At 55.3% G+C, this 26,726-nt stretch overlaps 7 protein-coding genes across 7 annotated transcripts; 2 read left to right on the top strand and 5 right to left on the bottom strand.

Annotated features, from left to right (window-relative positions):
* Positions 1 to 163: 163 nt before the first annotated feature.
* Positions 164 to 961, top strand: CGCA056_v003234 (uncharacterized protein; the record flags this gene model as incomplete). The annotated part of the gene is made up of 1 exon (XM_037318491.1): positions 164 to 961. The coding sequence occupies one exon, from the start codon at positions 164 to 166 to the stop codon at positions 959 to 961; it is 798 nt and encodes a 265-aa protein (XP_037183670.1).
* A 1,182-nt stretch (positions 962 to 2,143) lies between these two features.
* Positions 2,144 to 3,111, bottom strand: rpl-15 (60S ribosomal protein L15; the record flags this gene model as incomplete). The annotated part of the gene is made up of 3 exons (XM_037318490.1): positions 2,144 to 2,511; positions 2,643 to 2,799; positions 3,025 to 3,111. The coding sequence occupies 3 exons, from the start codon at positions 3,109 to 3,111 to the stop codon at positions 2,144 to 2,146; spliced, it is 612 nt and encodes a 203-aa protein (XP_037183675.1).
* Positions 3,112 to 3,916: 805 nt separating this feature from the next.
* CGCA056_v003232 (uncharacterized protein) lies at positions 3,917 to 4,633 on the bottom strand (the record flags this gene model as incomplete). The annotated part of the gene is made up of 3 exons (XM_037318489.1): positions 3,917 to 4,004; positions 4,061 to 4,337; positions 4,417 to 4,633. 3 exons carry the CDS (start codon positions 4,631 to 4,633, stop codon positions 3,917 to 3,919), a joined length of 582 nt encoding a protein of 193 aa, XP_037183676.1.
* A 1,179-nt stretch (positions 4,634 to 5,812) lies between these two features.
* CGCA056_v003231 (Uncharacterized protein) lies at positions 5,813 to 8,599 on the bottom strand (the record flags this gene model as incomplete). Its single annotated transcript, XM_037318488.1, has 3 exons — positions 5,813 to 6,419; positions 6,471 to 7,140; positions 7,195 to 8,599. The coding sequence occupies 3 exons, from the start codon at positions 8,597 to 8,599 to the stop codon at positions 5,813 to 5,815; spliced, it is 2,682 nt and encodes an 893-aa protein (XP_037183673.1).
* A 7,943-nt stretch (positions 8,600 to 16,542) lies between these two features.
* CGCA056_v003230 (NifU-like protein) lies at positions 16,543 to 17,538 on the bottom strand (the record flags this gene model as incomplete). Its single annotated transcript, XM_037318487.1, has 2 exons — positions 16,543 to 16,662; positions 16,720 to 17,538. 2 exons carry the CDS (start codon positions 17,536 to 17,538, stop codon positions 16,543 to 16,545), a joined length of 939 nt encoding a protein of 312 aa, XP_037183674.1.
* Positions 17,539 to 18,732: 1,194 nt separating this feature from the next.
* Positions 18,733 to 19,761, top strand: CGCA056_v003229 (uncharacterized protein; the record flags this gene model as incomplete). The annotated part of the gene is made up of 2 exons (XM_037318486.1): positions 18,733 to 19,142; positions 19,251 to 19,761. The coding sequence occupies 2 exons, from the start codon at positions 18,733 to 18,735 to the stop codon at positions 19,759 to 19,761; spliced, it is 921 nt and encodes a 306-aa protein (XP_037182723.1).
* Positions 19,762 to 19,922: 161 nt separating this feature from the next.
* On the bottom strand, positions 19,923 to 21,008 carry CGCA056_v003228 (uncharacterized protein; the record flags this gene model as incomplete). The annotated part of the gene is made up of 1 exon (XM_037318485.1): positions 19,923 to 21,008. One exon carries the CDS (start codon positions 21,006 to 21,008, stop codon positions 19,923 to 19,925), a length of 1,086 nt encoding a protein of 361 aa, XP_037182722.1.
* Between the last annotated feature and the right edge of the window lie 5,718 nt (positions 21,009 to 26,726).

Here is a 26,726-nt window from a genome sequence, read left to right as displayed (position 1 = left end):
TGCTACGCCACGGCTCTCGTCACCCACAAACTCACAAACAGCTATCGACAGCCAGGCATCGGCCTCTCGTACGTATATATACACACACCATCGCGGTCTCGACACACCACTAACCATGCCAGTCAACATTTGCGACGTCCCGATCGTCAAAAAGACCGTTAGGATGTTCAATATCGCCGAGAACCAACGCCTCGCCGGCTCGAGCCATGTGGTTCTGAACGTTTTCCGCGCCTTCAACATCATCGGCCTGTCGGCTGTCTGCGCCTCGAGCTGGGTCATGATTGTCATGTCCATCCTCAAGGGCAACTTTGCCTTTTTCGACTCTGTCTCTCACTTCTTCACCTTCTGCATCGCAGTTTTCCTCATCGTCTCCGAGCTCCCCGTCTTCGAGGGGTACTTTCAGCGTAACTGGCCGGTCCTCTCACTCAACCATGGTCTCAGCTGGCTGGGTATTGCCATGATTGTCATGGGTTGCCAGGTGCTCGCTAACACCTCCGAACCCGCCTTCTCTGCCGACACACTTGGCCTTCCGCTTTGGCGTCTTATTCTTGCCTCGGGCATCCTGGCCATTACCTTTGGCTTCTTCAACATCATCTCCGCCATCATCTTCCGCGATGGTGACCTCAACTCCCGCAACTTCCGCGCCGACGGCTCTCTCGCTTCGGCCAAGAGCGTTGACGGGTACTCGTTCCGCAGCAACTCCGTCCGCGAGGAGAAGCCATCCAAGTTCAAGCGCCTGACACAAATGACACCCTGGGGCAGAAACGACAACGGCCGGCCTGAGATCAGCCATCCGATTCCGGACATGGAGCGTGGATACACACCTCAACAGCCGCACGACTACGATGAGGACCGCCGCAGCCCCATCATTCCCAACATCGAGCGGCCGCTGACCACGCTGCATCCCGCTCACCGGGCCCGAGCCACCAATTACAGCGTCGCTTCAATGAGCCAGTTCTAGGGGCACTACGTACGGAGTCGTCAGTAAAGAAGAGTTAGATGGGCAAATGAATTGGCCTGAAAAGCATTGGTCACTAGGGAGTCGGCGTCGCGAGTCTTTCTTTTGTCGCTGGAAAACAAAATACCCGGGTATGGAAGGTCTTTAGCGAGGGATATGAGATTTGGGGATCTTTCTTCATGAGCGCCATCGGTAACCACTCTATTACAAGATGACAGATAATCTGGGAAGATAGAACCAGTAATTACAGTCTGATATACAGGAGATCAAAACCCTTCCAGTCGCATGTCGTGGTAGTAGACGTGTATCTGCTTTGCCAGTCGGTATCGCGTCCGGCGACGGAATCAATGGCCCTTGTCCTGCTTCATATTTCCTTCCACTGCATGTGTAGACGCGGTGCTGGTTTCACATGAAAAGAGGAGTGCAATTCAAATCGGAGCAAGGAAATGTAGCTGAAACCGTGTGGCAGACGAGGACAAATTGCTTTGGCTCGTCAGCCCGGCCGTGATGAGGCCCTCGACTGATGAGACTCCCGTGCCGTGCACATCTTATCGGGATGTCTCCTGTCGATCACGCCTGCCGGGGGTTTGCCCGCTTGCAAAACCCCCACCTATTGGAGCCCTGGTCGAAATTTTTACTGCTTTGTTTGGAAGAACCACTACGATCGAGAAGGCGACTGTGAGCACATATCAAGGCCAGTTAGAGCCCGTAAGCCTGATTCTAGAGATGTACCTGACAAGAAGACATTCAGGGGCACAAGCACGAAGCACACCACAGCCAGAGAGGACTTTACGAGGGAGAAATTGGGGAGTTGAAGTGTGTCACCACAAAAATCACATTTTAATCATTACGCCCGCCCAAAAGTTATGTAAAAGCTCTTTCAGAGAGTCTGTTTCCATTTTCGTATCGTAATTGAAATTCCCTGGTCAGACCAGAATACTCCAGCGCATGATACCAAGTGCGTCGCGCAAACGCGCGGCGGCAGTCCCGAATACAACCCAGAAACCACACCTGACGGCAGCAGGGCCCGATAGTACGCCAGCCGTCTTTTTCTTGTCGTCGTCGTTAAAGTCCCCAGTTGTAGTAGAAACAGTAGCAGCAGCAACAGCAACAGCGCTGACACGACGACGACCGCCCTTCTCAGAGCGGTGCCGCCTGTGTTGACGTTGATGGTGGGCGAGCCGCTTACCGGTAGCGCCAGAGGGAGAGGGTGTTGTGGCGCTTCCAGGTCTTTCTGCGGCCGGCGCGGGTCTTGTTGTAGCGGTGGCCCTTGTTGAGGCCGCGGGACTTCTTGCCGGTGGCGGTGAGACCGCGAGCCTCGCGGTGCTTGTGGACGGGGTTGACGATCCAGTTGATGCGGGGGTCGGTGCGGATGGCCTTGTGCTGGGGGTCGACGAGGATGACCTCGTAGTACTTGTAGGTCGAGTCCTGGTTGATCCAGTAGGAGTTGAGGACACGCAGGTTAGCGCAGCGGCGGCCGACACGCTCCTCGGCGGTGGCAGCGAGGGAGCGCTGGTACTTGAGCTGGTTGACTCCCTGGTTGGTGGGCTTGCCTGTTGGTGAAGCGTCATGTTAGCGTTCTGTGACGAGACAAAATTTTCTTCTGCCCTCATCTTCTTCACTCCCATTCCCGAACATCTCCTCCTTCCACCGGCAATCCTTTCTCTCGAGGGACAAAACGTACCGAAGGTAGCACCCTTGGCGACGGGCTTCTTGCGGCCTCCACGGCGGACGCGGACACGGTAGATAACGTAGCCCTGCTTGGCCTTGTAACCGAGGCGGCGAGCCTTGTCGGGGCGCGAGGGACGCGAGGCGCGGTGGATGACGTTCAACTGACGGAGCTATATTGATGCACTCTCAGCAAAAAGTTCAACGAGTGTATAGCAGGAACGCAAAGTTTTCCCAATCCTCTCCCGAGTCCCCGCACTCCCAGACCGACTTGTGCTTCTCAATCAGATTATTTCACCAAATCCCATTGAGAGCAGTCGACAGGAAGATAGGTCGTCGGAGAGGAGAGTGAAAAAGTCTTTGGCGTCCACATTTTCGGATTGGGTGATTCAACGTACTTCCCAGCAGCGAACGCGCAGAAGGAAGCGCATCACATCGGACTGCTTCTTCTTCTGGAGCTCTTCGACATACTTGAGGGCACCCATTTTGACTGCAACAGCGAGACAAGAGGTTAGCCGCTCTGTTTGATTGAGGAAATAGTAGAAAGAAAGTCAAGCCGACATCAATCAGGCTATCGAGGGGATCGCAGGGGAACAAACCAGCTTTTCACGTAAAATCCGGCTGCCGAGGTTTTGGTGAGGGTGGTGGTTGGAGTTGAAAAAATGGCTACGAAGAGAAAGTTCAATCGGGCAGTGAAATTTCGAAGTTCACAATGTGGGTGCTAGCCCCAAGCGAGATGCGCTAGTCCCGAAGCGGACAGAAAGACGGGGCCATACCCCGCTCACCGACAGGGCTCGGTGAGCACCAGGGCAAAGCAGGGCTTCTCGGTGAGGCCAAGTGCCCCACCCACCAAGCAGACGCTCGCCGCCTCTGTCGTAGTCTGTACCTTATCGTCGGACGTTGTCTATGCTATCGTTGCCAGTAGCTGTGCTATGCTCATCATAGTCCATTCAGTGTTATCGTGCTATTCATATCCGATATGTTCAACCCCCAATCCCCAAGAACCATGGGTTCTTGAACTACCACTCTCGTTATCGACAGCACCCCTTTTCACACTGATACCAATGCAAGTTTTGCGCCCGCCCAGTTTGAAAACCACAAGCTCCAAGTCTTGGTGAACACCGCATTGAAAGGATTGTACCAATTCCATGTCAATATTGAACCAATACCGACGTACTCTGCTCCATGGACATCGGTTTCACCTCCTCCGTTCGCCGTCAGGTGCAGAGAACAGCAATCAATCAATCGTCTGTCAGGCCCAGCCACTTCACCAGGCAAGCTTCTTCCAGTTTACTTCGATGATCTCGACCCTTTCTGTTTGGTGCTGCCGGGTGTTTTCACGCGGCCGGAGGAACTCAACCGCTTGGATCGTCTTGTCCTTGGAATATGATCAGCAAGTAGGTACTGAAACATGTCTTGGCTTGGAAATCTCACCCATCGTGGCCGGGCTTCGCATTCTCTGGCTCCGAGGGTTGGTCCTCGCTTGGCACAGTCTTTCCCTCAGGTGGAGAGACTTTCTTCGAGGCGTTGTGAGTTGGAGATTCACTTTTCTTTGCTCTAGTCTCAACAGTTCCAGCAGCCTTCTTATCAAGACTCGGGTTCCCCGAAGAATCCTCGTCAATAACAAGGGGGTTTGATTCGGTTGTGGGAAGTTTATACTTCGATCTGCCACGTCGTGACGGTGCTCTTGATTTGATTTGTTGCCGCCCATCTATTCCAGGTCAGATATCAAGTTACATGTATGGGGACCACGGGCAACTTGCCTGGACCTCTCCATGTGCGGTTCTTACCGTACTTGGTCAGGCTGACTTTTCTCCTTTGATCCTGGCTCCCGCCCCTTACCGGGCTGCTCCCTGTTTTCGCTGGGCTGCTCAGGGTGTTTGTTGTAGTAGTCAGGGTGTCTGTTGTGGCAGGTGTGCGGCTCTTCTCAGGCGCCGCGGTAGCTCTGGGGGCCTTATTGTCTTCGGGGGCCATGATGGCTTCAGCGCCGATGATGGCTTCCTCCATCGTCGCCAACCGGCCGACACGTGTTTAAGGATGAGAGCACTGAGGCGAAATATGCACACAAAAGAAGAATGGTTGATTGGATATCCTAATAATGGGGGATGTTGCTCTTTGGACGCGATGCCGAATGTGGAAAACGAACAAATGTTGGCATGAGATGAAGGAAAGCTGCACCTCTTCAGCAGGCGTGGCATCTACCTACCTACCATGCTGTTAGGAAAAATAGAGGAAGGAGGTGACGACACCCATGCAAAGCAGCGCTTTCCCGATTCCATTGTATTACAGGAGTAGAAGTCGCCACCCAGTCAGGGAGGGCAGCTGACCAGCCAAGGAAGCAACTGCCTTCCTGAACATTGCTATATGTCAGAAATACCTCTTAACCAAGGAATTAAGGAGGACAAAGCAACATAGGCAAGAACATCAATACAGACGATAAACATTTCAAGGATATAAGAACATCCTCAAGATTGTGTATCAATTCACGTGTGACCCCTCTCAGATGGCATGATTGATACCTGGGCATCGGCGCCACCATCTCCAAGGTCTCCTGCGAACTCGTCAACCAAATTGTGTAATCCTTATATTCTCAAAACCCAATGGAAAAGCAAAATCTTTCGTACAAGAATCCCACCGAGCCATTAACCAGAAACAAGTCCCTTTTTTGATTCTCAGGTTACACCATGCTCGTGCTCAAAAGTCTCTCTGTCTATGACGGTAGTGCCCTGAGTAGTAGTGAAAGTCTCTCTCAATCTCCTCTTGAATCTCTCATCATCATGAATGGGGGAGGCCGTGGTCCCTGCATCGCGAAACGCAAGCAAACAAAACAAGAGTGAAAGTGGTGTGTAGTTCAACATGTCTTCCTTTCCTTTTTAAGCCTTCTTTTGTCTTCCCAAAGAAGCACAAAAAGGTCCCGCCGTTTTGACAATTTAAGCAGAAAATGAGAACCATTCCAACGCCGAAAGTGAGAGAAATGCCGCCGGGCCTCTCAGCCACGGCCATGCTTATAATGCCTCGGCCATGCCAACCAGATTCGGATGTGTGGGTTCGATGTGGCAGCAACGCGTGAAGAAGTGGAATGGAAAAAAAAGATTAAAACTCGGTGCGAGAATCGACGAGTCGTAGATGAATGAGGTTGCGCGTCCAATATCGATAACTTTTCAACCGGAGGAAGAACAAGTCTTATCAGCGGCTGTTCAGAGACAGACCCTGGAAGGCAGCCGCCCAATCGTTTTGGGAGTTCATTGGAGCACCCGTATCGTGAGGGCCAGGTCCTTCCGGGGCCGGAGCAAAACGCGTGCGCATCTGATAGTCACCCGCTCCCTGGAAGCTGTAGCTGTCAAGCGAAGGCATGACTCCAGGTACGTAGGGCATGTTTCCAGGCCGAGGGGCGCTGCTCAAACCACCACCCATGTGGGAATAAGGGTAGTTTGGCTGGCCGTAGCCAGCGCCAGGTCCGGGCCTGTCCCCTCCGAAAGGTGGCGTGAATGAGTTCTGGAATCCACGGCCGGCAGGCCCAGCCCCGTTGAACCCTACAGGCTGCTGTTCCTGCTGCTGTTGTTGCTGCTGGTTGGATCGTCTTTCCGAGTTGTTTGAACCACGACCAACGCCGACAGCGCCTGGGCCAACGCCACTTGGTGCCTGAATGCCGAGAGTCGGGCTGGCGAAGGACGCCGGGTTGATGGCCGACATCCAGATCCTGGTCTTGTAGATCTTGAACAAGTCCGTAACGAGGGAGTTGAAGTTGATGTAGGAGTCGGCGAAGTAGTAAAAAGTCAACTTCTTCCAATCCCTGTGGCCGATTAGTTAGTTGTCCCAACAAACAGAAGTACAAATCACTTACATTTGGAACTCGGCATCGAGGATCTCCATATTGAGCCCATGCTCCTTGACCTTCTGCATGCAAACACGCTTGGCCTTGGCCTCGTTGCCCTCCTTGTCCCGCAAGGCATGGATCTCGTGGCTTTGTGCAAGGCGTTTGATCAGTTTCGGCTTGAGCTCTCCCGCGTTGGGCTCTTGCATATGATGCTGGTTCGGGGGACCCATGCCGCCAACAGCACTGCCTTGGAGGCCGTTTGCGGCCGCCATCAGGCCGGCGCCTGTGCCGTCCTGAGCGGCAGCGGCATTCTGCGAGTACATCATCAACCACTTGTACTGCTCCTCAGCGTAGTGCTCTTTCAGCTCCTTGGCAGTTTGCCAGTCAACATTGTCTCGCGCAACGGTTCCCAAATCAGTTCCTCGATCCGCCTCGACAATCACGAGATCGCCTGGTTTCACCGTGAGACCGGTGCCCTCCTGAATGTAGAATACATCGGCTCTGGCGCACTTGAACAAGACTATGTGCAGTAATTGGTTATGGCGCGGCTGTGACATGGCATAGACGTTACGATGAGGCGAGGGCGCCCGGTTGCCGTACTGGGTGGGGTGCATCTGAGGGTAAGGTGAGGAGAACGGGTTACTGAACATGCTCGCTGGGGGGGCCTGGAGGCTGCCACCAGGTGTGAAATACGATGCTATATCGCAGAGTCAGTCGTGTTAAGTCCAAAGCGACGTAGTGATGGACTCACCGGTATTGACAGGAAAATTCGGGTTCTCACCATAAGCAGCGGAGAAATCCACGGGCTGTTGCGGTTCTGCCACTGGCGTATCGAGCCCGGTGACGGTCTCACTGATGGAACTGATGGAACCTTGACGTGTCGGGATATCTGCAAATGAGTGTCTCCGACTCTGCTGCCCTTCGGGCCCTCCAAATCCGAGCGAGCTATGCCAGTACGCCTTCTTAACGTTTTCCAGCTTGCGATTCTCGTATGGGGAACGAAACGCGGAGACTCCAAACTCGCTCATCCTGCGCCCCATGGCCCTCTTTGCTGCCAAGTCAGCTCCTTCGTTAGCCTCGTCCAGCTCGTCAATAGCATAGTCGGATTCCTCTGGCACAGTCTCTCGGAGTGAGTAGCCGTTGCCAAGCCCGTACGCGGCACCAGTTGAAGCCCTAGGCCTGAGTCGGTTCTGATATTGCTGCTGTTGCTGCTGCTGTTGTTGCTGTTGCCGGAGCATGGCATTCTCACGCGCAAGAAGCTCAATCGTCTTCGCTTCGGCAGATTGATGCATCGAGCCTTGCATAGACTCGCTTGCGCTCTCGTCATCATCGTCGTCCACCTCCTTGACCTTGCCAAGCAGACCTCCATCATTTGACATCTCACTCAGCATGCTGGGTCGGGAGGGACGGTGCTGCAGACCAGAGTGACCATGAGCGCGACCACGGCCAAGGATCGTCGAGCTACTCATAGATGCGGGCGGCGCATCGGGTTCGAGCTGGCCGACAGAGTACGACTGGGAGCGGTAAGTCTTCGGTGTCGGGTGCAGAGGAATCGCAAACGGGATCTGAGCGTTAGGGGCGGAGTCTCGCGGGGCGGGCGAAGTCTGTCCGTAGCTGCTCTCGCTGAAAAAAGAGCCTCCAGCTGAACCAGGAGGCATCGTCGAGGTAGGCGAGGGCAGAACCTCACTCAAACGCGAAGGTGGATCCTTCCTGTCGTTGTTCCAAATACCAGTCCCCCAAGTGAAAGTAGATCCTGGCACCGAGGCCCGGCCCATGACGCCGGAAGACTGTGAATGAGAGCCCCAAGGCGCGTTGCCCTCCGCCGATGGGGTGCTCGGGTGGGAAGCCGTAGGAGACATAGAGCTGCTGGCGAAAGAACCCTTGCGTGGCCGAGGCAGAGGTTGTGTGGTATCGTTAAGCCAAGAGGCGCGCCTGACTGGTTTCTGAGGTTGAGACACCGGCTGAGGAAGGTCTTGACGGTGAGCGTCGGCCTCGTCGTCTGAGCTCGCCAGAGCTTCGGAATCAGGAGTCGAGCGACGATTAAGCTTATCAAGGAGGATGGCGTGGCTACTTGGAGCAACCGCCGAGAAGGTGCCCTGGCCCGGTTTGGAAGGCGGGCCGGGTTTGGCGGGGTTAGCACTTCCTCCAGAGCTCATTGTCCTACTACTCTAGTCAAGTGAGACCCGGACCCTGAAACCAACTCAGACAACAGCTTCCTCGTCGAAAGAAATGGCAGTGAACCACCTGCTGTGTGAGTGTCAGAAGAACAATATCTTCAAACGAAAGAATGAGTTCAGTGAGATGATGAGAGGACCCTGTTTCGGCCGGAAGTAGTAGAACAAGGATGAAAGGCGGTCAAGGCCGAATGAGCCTAGAATTTGTGTTAGCAGCTATGTCATTAAACGTTAAAAGGCAAGCGCTGTGAGACAAGATGAAAGAGACGAGTTTCGCCGCAAGCAGCTTGGGGTGTCACGGGAGCTGCGGCTCAGCTCTCGGGGGGTCCAAGCTGGCAGCCACTGGTATAGGGCAATTGGAATGCGCCACGAGGTCCGAGCAAGAGTCATTCAGAGGCTAGAAGGCCGAGGCGACTGAATGACAAAAATTGCTGAGTCCTCGAACGAGCCTCTTTAGCTACTCGTTCAACGATGAGCTGAGCCGAGGTGGAGCTGGTGACACGCACGAGGATAGACAAGACCGTCAAGTCAGACAGACGATGACGCCGCGCAGCTGTTGGACCAACGAGAGCAGTGAACCCGGTCGTCGGAGGATTTATCGCCTGGCGGCAGCAGCAGCAGCAGCAGCCTTGCGACATAGGTGTGTGATTCGCACAGCAAACGATTGAAAGCAGTAACGTACCAGACAGCAGGGATTTGGGTAGATCTATCGGCGGGGTATCAAAAGGCGCAACTTCTAGATATTGAGGAACGTGGATGATGAATCAATGAGATTGAAGCGGCAACAGTGGCGCGAGGTGTTGTGTTGTGTGTCGGTCGTGGGCGCAGTCGAGCTGGGAGCCTGGCCGAGGCGAGATGGAGGCAGCAGCGGCAACAGTTCTGACGATGTGGCAGTGGGCCAACGCAACTGCAGATGTAGGTGCAGGGAGCGAGAAAAAGGGCGTGTCCTAGAAGATGGTAGGCCTCTGAACAGTGTACGGTTTGGTTTGGGCGAGATGCGACTCGACGGGAAAGAGATAGAAGATGATTATGGCGCGCGCGAAATGGGAACCGAAAAAAATCGCCAATGTCGTCTAAACCAGTTCGTCTAACCCAGACCCCAAGTGCCGAAAGGAAATATAACGTTTTGTTTGACGGGATTGTTGCGCAGCGCAAGGTCGCCGGGAGCCCAAAGGTACCGTGTAGTGTGAGCGAACGCGAGTGCGCGGTTGCCGTCTAGAATGGAGATGCGGTGCGGTCGTTGGTCGAGAGCGAGGTAATGCGACAAGAGCTACGCGCATCCCATGGCAGGCGCGTAGGGTAGTGATCGCAAGGCGGGATGCGGTTGGAGATGGCGAGATGTTTGTGAAGGATGTAGAAGGGAGAGAAAGAAGAAGAAAGAGGCTTGGGACGGCGCCCTCGATCCTTGAAGTGGTGGTCCTTGATGGAAGAAGGAGGTAGAGCAGCAGCTTGTGAGGAGAAGGGGAACGGACGAGAAGAGAGTTGGAGTGGTTTGAGAAGGCGATGGGAAGAGGTTGTAGTACGTCGACGGAAGCGGGGGAGGAGAGGACGTTGCGACACGAGACCAGAGCTTGTCCAAGTGGCTGGTGCGTAGCTACGGGACGGGTAGGTACGAAGTAAGGTAAGGCAGGAGGTATGGGGGCAGGTAGGTACTAGGTAAGGTAGGTAAGTAAAATGGGACTGGACTGTGCAGTGAGGTGGAAAGGTCCCGGTACAGGGTTGTTGGTAAGGTAAGGGTAGTATGTATGTATGTAGCCTGTAGGTATGTAGTCAAGTATGTAGGTATGTATGTATGTACCTAGGTAGTGTAGGTGGCAATCTGGAACGTATGGAAGCTACCTACCTGACGACAGAAGCGCCGAAGAGGTCAGGTCAGGTCAGGTTCAGGTACGTTGCGACGGCGTCAGGCAAAGTGGTGGTGGGTGGCTAAGGCGGGAAAGGATGGGAGAGAAACGTGGAGTGGAGAGGGGCGAGGCGCTCAGCGGATGGATGGGTTGGGACTGCGGGAATGGAAGATGCCGTCAGGAAACGAGGTCAGCCAGGGCCGGGTTCCTGAGGTATTGGATTCGCAGATTTTCGTACGTCGTTGGGGGCAAATACTGACTGGACGGAGAAGAAGGCACAGCAATCCGTGAAGACCAGGCGTCTGTCGGTTGTCTGTCTGTGTGATTTGCCGTATGCACTGCACTGCGCTACGCTTCGCTTCAAGATGCGCACTGTACGAATACCACTCGCAGAAGCACGCTATCCGTACAGGCGCACGAGTCTGCCCAGGCTGGCCTAGGTAAGGTACCTAGGTTAGGGATCCGGGCAGGGCAAGGTGGCACGGGAGTTGGGTCTGGTAGGCAGATTGTCAGGGACGGGAATGTGCGGCGGGCGGACGCGGGCAGTGGATCGAATCGACTAATATCGGTGGAGAGGACAAGTGGGCAGGTCCCAGTTGATCATCGTACGGGATAGTGGGAACGCGTCGGAACGATGAAGCACGACACACAACGGCGATGCTTCGAGATGGCGATGGCGGAGGGCCGAGAAGAAAAAGAAAAAGGAAACGGATGGGCTTGCTGACGAGCAAAGACGGGACGGGGTAGGGTATTCGTAGGAAGCTCGAAAGCACTACTAGCGTAGCTACCTACATAGACACGCACGTACGCACACTCGCGCACACACCAGACATCCATCAAGTGAGAGAGAGCGTAGGCAAGCTCCAGCTAGGGGCATTTGCAACGTTATTAGGTAAGGTGAGGTGTTGATGTACGCAACTCAACTCACGTAGTAGGCAAAGCAAGGCAGGGGAAGGTTGTCAAGCATGGGCGTCTGCATCTACGACTACCTGGCCAAGGTGGTGAGGAGACTTGGAGGATGAGGAGTAACAGACATGGCCCTGAATGAGGGGACTGGCGATGCAGGCCGGGCTGCCGTGCAGAGAATGATACCTGCGACCCTCAGGTACCGACAAGGACCACCTACGTTCATTGGAGGAGGGCATTTTATCTGGCAAGGAGACTACATTGCTTTGCCTGCAAGACACGGGATTCGGTTGACGCGGAGAAGCAGACCAACGGCAGTCGTAAAATCGACACGACCGCTGTCTGAAGACACAGTTACAGACTGACTGCCCGGCTACTCTAGAAGACCGGACCACTTGGAATCCCTGGAACCCGTAAAGATCGAGCAAAGTGAAATGTTCTACATAGTAGAGACTAGACCGGTGGCCAAATCTTCAGACAACATAATATCCAGTTTCCGGCCCAAGGATTGGATGAGTTTGCCAGGTTGCGGTCCATAGGCTGTAAGAACGTCCGGGGAAACATGAAGCATGCATCTCGCTGAGGGTACGGCAGCTAGGTCACTTACGGCAAGGTTGGCACTGAGTGTGCTGCTGGATGGTTCCCCCCTCCTTGTCAAACGCCGCTCTATGGCTCAAGCTGGACTGCGAGAGGGTGTGCACCAGAAAGCGAGACAGAAAGAGAGAGAGAGAGAGGCGACATGGAAGATCAGAAACCCCTTTTCACGGGGCCCAGCCAGCGATGAGAACCATAGTACGCAGGAAGTTGTCCAAGACTGCCGCTGGAGCCCAGAGGAGCTTGAAGTGGTGTACTGCACCTAGCTTCCGCGGCTGCCAGGGAACTCGCCAACTCAGGCTGAGGCCTCTCTGATGGACCAATGAGCAACGTGCCATTAATACATGAAGCATAAGAAGTCGACTAAAGAGCAGGTTGCCCAAGAGCAGACTGGACGGGACGGTTGAGAAGACGGATCTCGGACAAGCTCAGGCTAAGGTACCCTTCTGCCCTGGGCCCTGACACCTGCTATTCAAAAAGAAGGAAAAATAACGATGGGCGTTACTCAGTCGGCTGGTGTCCATACAGTGCAAGCAAGATGTCCGCCCTGCGTGATGGGTGATGGAGTCGCGCTAACCACACCTGTGAGCAAGCAGGTACGTACCGCTCAGCATCGTTCCGATTCCCCACACTTTTCTCCAGGTAAAGGCCCGCTTCATGTCCTGTGCCACTGCCAGTCAGAGCCAAGCTAGGCTGGGCTGGGCTGGTCAGGGGTGCTGGCTAGTGGGGCCGTCCATCTCTGATGCGCCAATCACGTTAGCCCCTCCCCGACCCCCGTCCACGTCCTCTTTATTCCTCACGGAAGGAGGAACTGGGAGCTGCCTCGACACATCCAAGATTCTAGACCAAGAGAGAAAGAAGCGGGGAAACACAGCCAGAAGGAGGCCAGACGAGAGGGAGAAGAATCCACTAAGATGTGTTCTGGCCGTGGCGAGCAGCCTGCCCCCAAAATCCCCAATTTGCCAACCGGGGTTTTTCAGGGTTACCTCATCTTACGGTGCTCTTCTTCTTCATCGACTTGACTGCACCTCGTGTGCCTGGACAGCTGCATCTCTGATCCGTTTCTTGCTCGTCAACCCGCACTTTCTTCAGATTCCAGCTTTGTCCCGTTCTCAATCAAGGCCAGGAAGATACCCAAACTTCTTTGTTTGGCCGGGCCGCGATGGATACCAATTCCGTGTCCCAGCAGCTTTCAATTAATTGATTGGGAAACTCGCATAAGATTCTTCCGATTGCAACGAGACCCTGGCATCTCAACCACTTCTGTTCTGAGCCCATGCCATAACATGCCTGTGTACTACGCCGTACAATGTTGCTGCGATCGACACGTCCACAGCCATGCACCCCAAGCTATTCACCACCCTTCCATCTGCTGCCGGTGCGGCCTTCACCGATAAAGCTTACCTACACGACTTCCGAGCTCCGACATCTGTCTTCTGCCGGATCAGGACGTTTACAAAGAGACTTGATAATAACTCACGGCCAAGCCCCGCGCGCCAAATAAACAGTCTGACCGTGGCCCCGGCCGAGAGACGGACAAAAAATTGGCCAACACGAAATCGAACAGGGCCATCACCGGATGGAAACCCCATGGCATGGGCCCTACGATGCCGTCAGTCTCGCAGCTCTGTTCTTGCATGCTTTCCCTCAGCCTCCCAGCATGGAGTGGGCATCTGACCCAAATGCGGCTGTAACAGGCGGAGCCCATTCGCCCATCGCCGATCCTCCAACCTTAGCTGCCTTTCGCCCCCCCGATTAACGCTGGGCCAAGTCCACCTCGGTCAGCGGTGGCATTGCGCAAACAATCGACAAGGTATCATCGTCGCAATTCGCGACTTTCACTCGACCCGTTCCTCGTTTCCATGTTCCGTCCTATGTGCAGTCATGCAGACCCGCCGTTGTAGGGTCTCTCCCCCCGCTCACATCACATCGCTCTGGCCGCGGACGTACGTGAGACGCCGTCTCGATCCAAACACGTTTGTTTCTTGAACGCTACATGACGCACACGCCGCCATCGTGCCCTACCAGCGAAAACAGAGGAGCTCTGGTCCAGTCTTGCAGGGCCTCTCCTTGCAAGTGTATTGTTTCTGCCGTTGGGGGGTTGCGACTGTGTTCGGGAATCTGCAGCTGGTCACCGGCTTTCATCCAACACCCCGCATCGAATCCATGTTCCTCGAATGTCCGTGTGTTCCAGCCCCAACACACGAGGACGTCTGTCCCTCTGCAATGGTTCATTCCATAGCTTATGGCGACCTTGCTAATCAACTGCTTCTTTTTCTTACAAGCCGCAAGATTAATTGAAAGGTCAATTGAAATCCAGAAATAACAGCATTTGCAGCCATCGCCACATGCCCCAGCTACTTCGGCAACCGCCTTGCTGAAGAAAAGCAAAGGAACTGGGTAGAGGCATCCGTGACGTCGAAAGGACCAGCCACTACAGGCGAACGTGCATGTGCAGACGCTGGCACAAGGTTTGGTGTTGAGGGTCTGGGTACAGGGCACCTTCCGAGACCAAGAGGGGTAAGGATCCGTGGAGCAGACGGGCTGCTGCAGCTTGTCACGCGCGCCGTTCTCCACCTAACCTCCTTCATTCTGCAGAAGCCCTCCTCAATGGGGTTTCCTTCTTCACTGACCTCACTGTGGCATCATCCAGACTTGTGGCATATAACACTTTTTGGAGCGACGATATGTCGAATGAAGGTATATCGTCGAGGTCCGCGTGCGAGCGCCCTGCCGACAGCCGACGTGTTTGGCGAACGTGCGCTGAAGAGATACATGCAACCCTGGATTCCTGCATACCGATGCGCTGATGTATCTGTATGTGTAGGCTGGCTAGCCTATCTAGGTTGGACTTTTCCTACCCGGAACTGGAGCGGGAAATGCTGCCGCTTCTGATCTGAACAACCAAGGGCAATACTAAGCTCACGAGAGATGAGTTGGGAGGTCGGATTCACCGCTGCATCTTAATGGCTTCATCAACAATCAATAATGGCATCGTCCCTGAGACCGGCTCACCGTCGAATGGATGTGATGTAAGGAACCGAAACGCGACATACCGCACCGCAGCCCAGATCGACATACCCCCGAGCCGATGGAGGGCGAAAGTCAAATGTCAGCCAGGGGCTTTACCCCGGATTCTCATCTCGTCATTAAACTCAACCTTGGCTCTGGCTGCTCTAACGGGTGGATGGGCGAGAAAACCACAGGAAATACTCAAGCGGCGCCAGCCATTGACCAACAGCATCCATGCTCACTCTCGCTGGACGTGAGAAGATCAGTTCAACCCAAGGCTCACTTACGGCAAGCGATACTTTGATAAGTTACAAAGCGACCCTCTCAACGCGCGCTAGCGCATCTAACATCCTAAGGCGCCCAGGGTCAGTTCGCCAGCAACACCACATCTTTCTGCTGCGCCGGCTGCCCCTCATCCTCTGTGCCCTGCAAGCCTTTGCTCGGACGGCCTCTGTTCACATTGTGGTCTTTGGAATAAAGCTTGCTCAGGACGTGACCGTTGCTTGTCAGAAAGCATCCAGTTGTATTCGGTGCGGAGACGGGACAGGCATGTACCCGGAATGGCTGGCATGATGATGAGGAGATGCGGCACAAGATCAGCGGAAGTCAAGGAAGCTAAACTTGACCGAGGGGGGAAAGCAAGTTACCCCCAAGTGGATTGGTTTTCCCCTCGTCCACATATGCGAGGACAAGAGGGCCGGGAAACAAGCCGGACGTGGCCGTGTCGTGGAACGGATCGTTGGCCTGCTTTGCTCGCTGGGTGGCCTTACGACGACGTAGGCGAGGGAGGGCAAGGAGTGCACTCCGGTCGGCGGTTGCGACTCTACACCACGGCGAAAAGCGTGGAGATGGATGCCCGCCCACCCTCTTCGCCCGAGCGGATTGAGGGGTTCACTCTCACTTGAGGGGTTCCTGCACGGCGACCAGCTACCCCGGCTCCCCGCCCTGATCCGCTGCAGCAACCCTTGGCTGGACAAGAGAGCCCAATCAACGTTGAAGAACAAAAAACCCTCCGCCAACCCTGACGGTTGTGAAGACGAAGACGGTCTCGAACGCTCATGTCTGTAGGAATTACGACGATCTTTTCCCGCCTCGTCTACGGACGTTGTCTGGCTCTTCATCTGGCCAGCGCCGGCACGAGGGGGTCTCGTGCACCCCGCGCATAGGCTGGCATGCACTTGGACCGGTCTCGCCCTGGGACACGAGTCTATCTGATGGAAAGCCAAAGTTGCATAGTTGGCGAATTGGCGAGGCTCGCTCAATTTGCAGCCGAACACGAGCCATCGCGAGCCTGGTCAGACGGACGCTGGCAACCAGCCGAAGCGGTGACGGCATGCGTGAAGCATGCCACTGGCGATGGCGAGGCTGTACGGGCGACGTAGACGAGGCTGTGATGAACAGCGATGTGATGGGTATTGCCTCGGTCACCGGCCTTGTTTTTGGCCTGGTGAGTCCCGAGGATGTAATGATACAGCATTTCCTACAGGATCCATACCGCGCCCCCAAACTCCTTTTTCCCCCCCGTCTCTTCCCAAAGTCATAATCGCGCAAAGACTCTATTCCCAGCTCTCAGGCGATGGCCTCGACGCCCTTTTGCGCCTTGAGCTTCTCTTCGAACTTGGCAAACTCCTTGAGGGCAACCTCTTCTTCCTCGTCCATGATCTGCTCGACACCCTTGACTTCCTCAATCTGGCAATAAGGATTAGCACACAGAGCCAGACAGGCACAAGATTTTCGAATACTCACGTAGTGCATCAGCATACTCTCGATGCCGTTCTTCAGGGTTGCGGTACTGGAGTCGCACGTGCGGCAGGCACCGCGAAGCTTCAGCAGAACGACGCCCTCGTCCGTGAAGCCACGGAAGTCAATGTCGCCACCGTCCTCCTGAATCGCGGGTCGTATCCTCGTCTCGAGCAACTCCTTGATCATACCGACCACCTCGCTGTCGTTCTCGTCGTACGCGAGACTGTCCTCCTCCTCGGCCTCGGGCGCCGCGGCGCCGTCCTTCTTTTCCGCGACGTTGACGATCGTCTGGCCAGAAGTGATGGCCTCGGTGATGAGCGCGAAGATCTCGGGACGGATGTGTGCCCAATTGGCATCGGCGGCCTTGGTCACCGTGATGAAGTCGGCGCCGTAGAAGACGGAGGTGACGCCGTCAATATTCATCAGCTGGGCGGCCAGCGGGGAGGGGTACGGCGGGGCGATGGTCGAGCGCGGGTTCATGTACTCGATGAAGGGGCTCGAGATCGTCTCGGGGAGGATGCGGTGGTTCGGGAGGAATTTGATGGCGTTCGGGTTCGGGGTCGACTCCGTCTGTATGAAGATTGTGCGAACGGCGCCCTGACGCCCGGCGAAGGGCGATTGTCTTTGTTGGGGCTGCTGGTGCGTCCGACTGCGAGGCAGTCGACTCTGCTGCAGAAGGCCGGAGGATACGGCCGCGGGCAGGCTGGAGGGGTGATGGCTCGCGAAATGTCTCGATTGCTGCGCGGCGGGGGCGGATCTGATTTGCCTCGTGGAGCGCGCAATGGCGCGGAGCGCTGTCCTCGACGTCCTGAAGGATGACATTGTGTGTGTGTGCGTGTGTGTGAACGTGTGTATAATTATGTTCGTCGTCGTCAAGTGCGTACTTGGCGGCGGCGGCGTCGTTATTATTCAGATTTGGCTCGTAAGTTGGTTTGCAAGGTGGAAGATTACATCAAAATGATGACTGCGGTCGCCATGTACAAATTTACCCCAGGGTTCGAACGCTCTGCTCCTCGGCATTACTCAACGCAGGGCGCAACCGCCAGATGGAGCTAAATCGGCTTTTCGAGCACAGTTTTGACAGAGGGATCCTCTTTTTTCCCCTTCGCCGCTCAATTCCGAGGCCTTGTATTACCAATCATGGGTCTTGCGGCTGCGGGCCTTGTCAGGATGACGCAAAGCCTTTTTCCCTCACTAATATTCGCTTGCCTTCGTCCGTAGAATTCCCGACTCGCCCGAACACAGTGGGACTGAGGCACGCAAATGGACACTCGGACGAGCTCCAGAATAATTCGATACTGGCACGAATGCACTTCTCACAGTGTTCGAGGTGCATACATCTGGTGGGGAAGAGCCAAAGTCACCCCGGGTCCCCAGAGTACTCTGTACATGGCGGGCAGACATTCGACTCGGGCTTTTGGCGGTCAGGCCCAGCTGCCCAGTGGACTGCGGGTGGTGCGGACCTCTGCACTGAGGTTACCTAGGACTGACCGCCCAAAAGCTCAGGCCCCACTAGAATTTTCTCGAGAGCTCCGGCGCTTGGGTCTGCGAGCCCGTTGAGCGGCAGAAAAAATAAAACGATGTGAGGGAAACAACAGCAAGCAACGTTCCCGAACAAAAAGGAAATCGCGGGGTGAACCACAACGGCTGAACCTCCGTTTGCGACCAAAAAGGTTTACCCGTCTGCTTTTTTCTTTGCTTCCACTATCTCTGACATATCCTACTCGACATTCTTGACCAAAGCCAGCACCTTGTTCATATTAGCGACCCAGACGAGGTCGAACCATTCTCTACCGAACAGGACGCTTCTCAAGCACCGAGGCGAGAAAGATCCAACGCCCGGATCTTTGCGAGAAACGGAGCCACCCAGCGAAGACTTCAATTGCGGCTCTTGCAGACATAGCTACTCGGAGAGCTGCCTAGAGACTGCTCACGGAGCGGAGAAAGTACTTCGGGAGGAAACGGGCGAAACACTTTGTGGCGGCGCGCGAATCGATCCGAGAGAGAAGTGAAACAATGTCCGCCGATAACGACGGCCCTCCGCCGCAGCCGGTCGTCCCTCGGTCCCCCAAGCGCTCGCAAGATGTGCTGGAGGAGCTGATTGAGCATGCGAACAAGAGGTCGAGGACTGTGAGCCCCCACGAGAACCAACAAGAGACGGAGGGGGCCGCGGCGAAGAGCGGGGAGAAAGATGCGCCGGCTGCCAACGGAACGACGAGCAAGGACGCGACAGGCGAGGCCGTTGACGAGGGCAGAAAACAAGAGGTGTCACAAAATCTTGCCAAAGAGCCTGCGCCAACAACAGCACCGCAAACCCAAGAACCCGAAGCAGTACCCGAGCCAAAGGCGGCGTCCAAGACTAAGATGTGTGGCATTTGCGACGAGAAGGAAGGCAAATACAAGTGCACACGTTGTCCTTTGCCATTGTACGTCTCACCGTGGGGACATTTTGTCTTCATTATACATTCTCTGTTGTCGTGTGCATTATTTACTAACATTAATGGGTATGAAAATAGTTGCTCGGTGCAATGTAGTAAGATCCACCGCGAGAACCACCCGCCAGATCCCGAACCCGTTCCCAAACCGCCCGTCGAGGCCCCTAAGCAGCCAGGGGCAAAAAAAGCCTTCGATCCAAAGAACCCCTTCAGCGTCCTCGACGACTCGCCCCAGCTGCGCTACCTTTTCAAGCGCTACCCGAGTCTAAAATCGCGCCTGCTGGGTATCCTCGCCGCCACAGAACCGCCGCTGGAGTTGCAGGGAACCGGAAACAGCTTAAATGACACGATGAAGGCGAGGGCCTTGGCGGCCGCGAATCCCAAGAAGGAACAGTGGTCGCATGATGTGGGTATCCGCAACGGCAAGGAGGCATTGCGGAAGGCGAGGACCGCGGCGGGGGAGGACGGCGAGGGAGTGCGGGAGTACATTGAGCTCATCAACCATCTAATCCTCAAGGGCGAGGACGCCGCTGCTGAGGAGGCGATCCGGAAGAGTGCAGCGGAGAAGGATACGGATCTCATTAGGAAGCTCTTGGAGGAGGGTAGGTAAATAGCCCGGCGGGAGACAAATGGGCTTGACGCCATGGTTTGGATTAGGCGTACACATTCGAAAGGTGTGCTGTGAACCACCGTGTACGTGTAGAAGTATTCGTATAGTAGTAATATTGTTGGACAACGGTAAGCCGACCCCCCTCTGTATTGCCGCGGGGATCAATGGTTGACCTTGAATCTAGCAAAGAATCCACTCTTGGGTGACCTGAGCGTGGTGTCAGACGGCGGGCTGCCATCCCTGGATCTCTGCTGCTGATCGTCCTGCTTGTGCTTGGTCAACGCGCTCAACTTATTCCTCAGCGCCCAGATGGAATCTGCGCTGCGCAAGGAGGGCCTGGACTTTTGCCGTTGTGCCTGCTGCTCTGGCTGGTGGGGAGGAGCTTCGTCCCTTTGCGTCCAGTCGGCACGGCGGTCATAGGGATCCTGATCGGCCACTTCGGGGCTGTCGCCGTCCGGGTTCGGTGACGAGGTGCCGGATTCCCACGACATCAGCAGGTCTGCAGCCCCTGTGCTCGCGCGCCTCGCAGCGCGGGCGCGACGGTCTTCCGCATGATGTCCGGCGGGTGCACCTTCGATGGTGTGCCTGTGGCGCTTCCTGTCGCGATGCGGACGTTCAATCGGCTGCGTCTCATCCTCCGGGATGCGGTCCGAGTAGAAGTTCTTGCGCTCCTGCTGATGCCGCTCCCGGTGAGCCTGCGCGATCCTCAGAGCGGTGCGGGACAGCTTGTGGACGAGCCCCTTGCCCTCCGGCATGCTGTCTGACGTGGTCGTCCTTGCAAATTGCGAGGCGGCGAACTGCGGGATGTAGTGGTGCTTGCTCTTGGAGGAGTCCTTTGACTTGGAGCTCGAGCTCCGGCTGTCGTCGGACATCTTGGACTTTGGCCGCGCCGCGCTGGTTTCGGGTCTCTCCTTGGGTGCCGTGGGTTTCTTCGCTGCTGGCTCGGTGCGTGGCCTGACGGGGTTGATCACGGTTCGACGTTCTCCGGGCTTGAGAGTGCCTTGTTCGAATATTTCCCTGGCCACGCTAGCGTGCGGTGGTGGTTGAGTAGCTGAGGATAGGTTCATCGGCGCTGCGTTGCCGCCGGCCGCTCCCTCGGCCCTGGCTCTCCTCCTTCTCTCGGAATAAGCCTGGCGATCAGCAATGACTTTGTTGAGTTTCTGTGAGAGCTCCTCCGGGTCGAAGGGCATCGGCTGGGAGCACCGCTGTTTCGGCGGCCGGATGGCGGCGGCACCCACGGGTGCCATTGTGGGCTTGATGGGTTGCTGCCCCGCTACCGCCGCCGGAGGTGCCCCCGCGTGGTCGTGAGGGTAACTCATGTTGTATAACATGTCGATGACGTGCAAGTACCCCACTGGGGATTTCTCCAAGTGAGGCTGTCTAGAGGTGAAAGTGTTCCAGAGTTTTTGGCGACCCTTGGTGGGAATATGTGAAAGCCCTGAAAAATTGTATACACAATGTAAGGCGATGCTATTTGTCGTGTGTTCGTACGAAGTTTCGCCGGGTCAATCGGTTGATCGAGGACGGTGGGTTGACGACAAGGAGAAAATAAGTAGCGAGATCTTGGTGGTTTGTACAACAGGGTTTCGTTGATATGTCACATCCGGAGAACCCACCACCCTTGATGTACGAAACGGAGAGGTGGACGGCGAAATGCGAACGAAAAAAGGTGATTGCTGACTTTTGGTTACGCTGCTTGCTGCCCTGGAAATGCGACAAACTGCCCTGGAAGTGAGAACGACGCAACCGCCAGTCTTGGGTCCTGTGTGGGCTATGTATATGTCATACGACCCGGCGCAGAACCACGGTTCGAAGCAGGTCACAAGCGACCCGAGTGTGTGTTCCTCTGGCTCGATCGTCCCAGGCCCAGGCCGAACGGAAGTGGGGTCGAAAGCGTTTCCCCTTGTCCTGCTCTTCTGTCACTCTCCCGCGGCGCGGCACGGCGGGCGCACAGGGGTCCTTGTGAAATCCTGTCGGCTGTTCGTCTGGTGCAAGGCACCGTAGCGGAGCGAGCTGGGCTTGCGTCGTGTGTCCTGCGTGCGGACTGAGAGGGGGATGGATGGGTGGATGGATGGATGGGACGCAAGCCAAGGAGGTGAGAGGTGAGTTTGCGTATGCGTGGTTGCGTCTTCTTGCTGCTTCGTCCTCTCTTTCGGTCCGGCAGGGTCCCAGACAATATGTACCTCACGGGCGAACACACACACACTTTCAAACTGCTGTGTCCGCGCTTAGTCCCTCCCGGTTCCTTCTACTCGGATGCTGATGTGTGTGTTTTGGGACGGGAGAGCGGAGATAAAGCGTAGGTATGATGACTGTGTGTGCAAGAAGGTGCAGGAAGAGGACAAGAGAAGAATGTGTTTTGCTTATATGTAAAGTTATTGTTGTGTTGTTGGTGTGTGTGTGTATGTATGTTTGGTCGAGGCGAGAACGGACGCTCTCTCTTCCTCTCTCTCTTTGCAGCGTGCAAGGATGAAGAGGGCAGGAGGAGAGACAGTTGACTGAGAATGCTCCGTGTGCTAGTGGTCGAGAACACAACCGCACCAGGAATAGTACAGAGACAAGACCCAAGAGAACCAGAGACAGAGGAGACAAAAATAAAGTGTTGTTTTTGTGGTGGGAAAAGATGAAGAATTAAGAGCCACAAGGGGGGGAGGAGGGGGTCACGGATGTCTTGAAGGACGAGCGTTCCATAGGTTGCATTTTTAGACAAGCTCGCTTGGTCAGGTCTGGTCAGGTCTCTCTCTTCCTCTCGTTCGTCGAGAGTGAGTGAGTGAGTGAGCGAGAGAGAGAGAGATGGCTGGCTCATTATGGCTTAATGCTTGCATGGGGTTGGGTTGGAGGAGCTCAGCACTACTACTACTACTACTACTACTACTGACTTACTTGCTTGGAGGCTTTATTTCCCGTCCATTTCATGTCTTCAAGCGGGTGGGGGTTGGGAATTGCGCCGCCATACGCAGTAACGCAGTAGGGGAAGAAGGGTAGGTACTTTTCAAAGTACATGGATGAAGAGGTATGGGGAACCTTGGGACGGGCGACGGACGACGGACCAGACTCGGGGCGCCATCTGGCTCCTCCTCTGCTTCTCTGCCTCTCGCTGGCACGATGCCTCTCTCTGGATTTTCTTGCCCCTCGGGCCAATCGATAGTGATGGCGCTTGTGACTGGCAACTGTGGGGTTTTTGGTGCTAGCAAGATGTGATTTAATTAATTAGCAGCGTCGTAGTAGCATGCTGGGCGAGTAAGGTGCATGAAGGCTGCTTCCCCGCTGGGGGCAGAACGGATGGCCGATGGCAGCAAAACCAGGGCGACCATTCCCGAACCGATCAAGATCGTGACCTGCAATGGGGAGAAAGAGGGTAGGACGGGGTGGGCGAAGCGAGAAAAATTAAGGCCAGGAAGCATAACCAGCCAAGGGCTTCAGACTATCTTAGCAGATGAACCGATCAACGAACCAACTCGGAATAGTCTCCAGACTTCAAGGGGTTCCTAGGACGCCCCGTTGGTCGGTCGAGTTGCACTGGGCCAGTGGTCGGATACCGCTTTGGGACACACTCTCCGCCGCTTCACCGACACACATGCGGAGGAGGAGGAATTGAGGAAGCCGGTTGGAGGCGGTTGCATGGGCTTTTTTGGACGACCATCGTTTGTTGCTGTCCTTCTCCCTGGTGCTGGCTGTCGTCCCAGCTTTTTCTGATCTCACACATCGGTGGCGCTGCGGCACTCGACCCTTGGCGGCCCTCCCTCCAGCCCGTAGGAAGAGGCAACATGGCTTGGGCGCCTCTGCTGCTGCATAATCAGGGAAAAAGCAAACGTTCCCTTGGATAGGGTGAATCAGTCAAAAGGTGTGGTGAGCTTTTTGAGTGTGTTAGGTATGGTGAGTAGCACCCTTGGGTTGGTGGGGATGATCCACGGCGGGCATCAGTCTACTGCAGTGCACTCACACGACAAAGTGTCAGCGCCCCGTGAAGGACCTACAGGAAGCAACTGGTGCAGACAAGCTCCTTGACAAGTCCGATGGGCCGTCTCCATTGGCCATAGTGTCCGCAGTCCAGCATCTGTACGGCGTAGTAGTCTGACCTCCGGTCTCTTGAATGTGGTTGGTTTCGTCATGCCGGAGGCGGTGGAGGGGGCATGCCACGTTCCCAACGCCTCCGTCCCTTGTTCACGTTTACTGCCTGAGGTGCGGCAAAGAAAGAACTAACCCCAGGAAAAGGCTGGATAGGGAGCCTCAAGGCACGGTTGTTGTTTTTATGGTGGTCCTCAGCCATCAGGCGGGTTAGGGCTTCGCCGGCTGTCTCAGAACAGCCATGATATCGCCGACTAAGAAGCAGACCAGCGGCCGGCCTTGGCAGTCGACGATGGCGGATCTGCTAGCGTTGAGCTTCACTCCTCCCACTCGCACTTACCCCATGGAAACGCGAACAATGGACAATGGTCGATCATGGGATCAATAAGTTGGCTGGCCGTCATCCCTCGACAACCGCGTCGCGTCGGGGTCAGCTTTCTTGTGGTCCGTCGTTTCCTCGTTTCTCACCAGTACAATCCGACGACGGCCGTCTCCTCCATCGCAAACCGCCCTCACCGTCTCAACACAGGTGCGGCGGCGGCGGCGGCGGCTGCTCGTCGATTGTTGAATGCGTTTCTCGGTCAATAGGGCCCGTCCAGTCTCGACACGTACCAGGCCGAACCTCCTGTCTCGGTTGACGGACACCTTACCGCCAGTGCTGTGCGCAACTCGCGTGCCATCCAGAGGCCTCGGCAGGCAGAGCAAGCGTCTGTCTCTGATTGCGTTTGTCCCATGCCTGCGATGCGAGTCCAACAACACTCCGATCTAGGACGAAACAAAGACGACGTGGGTTTCGGCAATGAGCGATATCTCCTGCTGCTGCGTGCAGTGCTGCAGTGCAGTGCAGTGGCAGTGGCAGTGGCCTGCCTCTTGCAGTTTGCTGCTGCACGTCTGCATGTCTTGTCCTCGTATCCCAAATCCATGTAACCCAAAGACGACACTTTTTACGAAGGGTCTCGTCGTCGTCTTGCCATATCATGCGGCTTGGCGATGCAGCCACAACCCCATCCTCCCCTCTGCGCATCTGAGTGGCACCAAAAGCTGCATGCACCTCCAGAAGGATCGCCCTTTAGCTTATGTCGCCAATGGAAATAAGGCTTTGTGACGCCACAGCTGCACGCTGATATCCATAACACTCTCGCGGGTTGGGGTTTACGGAGGATGTTCTGGAAATTCGATGTGCGTGCGGTCAATTCTGGCCATCCCAAAGTAAGGTCGCCAGCCTTCCGAATCCTGTGCTCCGCCACTGTTTCCCATCATCTGCTGGACTGAATGGCCATTCTTCGCCCAGATGCTGGTGCTGTCACTCATGGCCTCAAGCCGTTCACGAATACAAACTTGCGCACAGTCTGCGCAAGCCCTTTTTTGCAAAGAAAACAAGCCGTTCTTCAAATTAGCACCCGGCCAATCCCCGGTAGTTGTGATCTCTGGAATGCATGAGGTGAGCACACTAGGCCGCCACAATGCTCAGCATTTCCAATCTATTGAGCACGTCTATGCCTCGCTTGATCCGCCGGTCAAGCTGGTAAGGTGAGATGTTGCTGACGACGACTCGAGGCGGGCAAACTCAAAGTCCAATTGCACACTGACTTTGTAGAGATTTGATGATGAGGACGGTGAAATTGTGAAGGTCGATTTCCGGATCCCGGAATCAGACGACGGTCGGGTCCAGGCTCGTCAATTGCTGCAAGATGATTCGATGGCCACTCGTTTTGTGCAGGCACGCGACGAAGAAGTGGCCAAGACCAGGGGTCCGCGGCGGAATGCCAAGAAAGCGGCCAGAAGTTTAGTCCACGACGTTATTTCCACCACGCCCTGACGACGCCTGCGGCCGGTTGGTTGCTTCAGTGATGGCCTGAGAATATTCCATAAGGTAGTCAAGCGAAGGAATGGCTAAGAGTCGTAGCGCAATGAGCTGGAGCTGACAGAATGTCGGGCGGTAGCTCATAAGTAGCTGCTTCAATGTCCAGTGCTGGTTGACTCTGACAATCCTAAACGAAGTTTCGGGCCATCACAAAATTGCACCGTTCAGAGAGGGCAATTTCAAGACGAACCGTGCTCGAAATTGACAGAAGTTTATTATCCGAGGCAGAAGCTTGGCGCCGTTTGTGGAATGCGGTTTCGAGATCCGAGTGTCCGGGACGGCAAGTGAGAAGGGCCGTTTGCACGAGGCCGACAATCTGTGGATGGGTGTCGCGTGTCCCCGTTCCGCGAGATGAGGGAGTGACAAAGTCAGATCATGCTGCCGGATCCGACATGGGCTAATTGGGAGTTTCCCAAGACCCAAGCTACTGGTGCTTGATGGGCAACGCCAAGCTCCAGGTTCTGGAGGATCATCCATGGACGACGGGTCTTGATTTGGTCAAGGATCATCAGTCAGAAGATGAGTGAGGCGCACAACGTGAGGCGCCCGTCCGTAGAAAAGGAGCCGGTGCATGAGGAAGGTCCGTCGACGAAGGCATGGATGGCACAGAATAAAGTGCCGACGATGAGGCGTCGCAAGCTTCTTGTGGTGAGCAAGTAATACATTGTACATGGGTGTCCGGGGCTGGAGCGAACGGTTCTTGGTAATTAGTTGCTGATGGCAGAATAACAGTCCTGAACCTTGACAGAGTATCCATACGGATACTTAAAGTAAAGTAAGGTAGAACGGATACTTAGCTAGTTACCTTAGTATACCATGGTATACTAGGTAGCCAAGAGGTGTGATTCGCTCCGCGGCCACGTGTTGATGCGACTCTGAGCTGATTAGGGCGCTTGAAGATCATGGCACCAGCCGGGCTGCTTCATCTTGAGACATCAACGGTGTCCGTACGCGCGCTCACGGCAGGTTTGCTGTGATGTGCGGTGACATTAGCTTGCTTGGTGCTACGCGGATCTTGTACATAGAGGAGAGG

Source organism: Colletotrichum aenigma, assembly GCF_013390185.1.
Source record: "Colletotrichum aenigma strain Cg56 chromosome Unknown KSG_Cg56_contig02, whole genome shotgun sequence".
NCBI lineage: Eukaryota > Fungi > Ascomycota > Sordariomycetes > Glomerellales > Glomerellaceae > Colletotrichum > Colletotrichum aenigma.
This window is presented reverse-complemented; position numbering and strand designations above follow the sequence as displayed.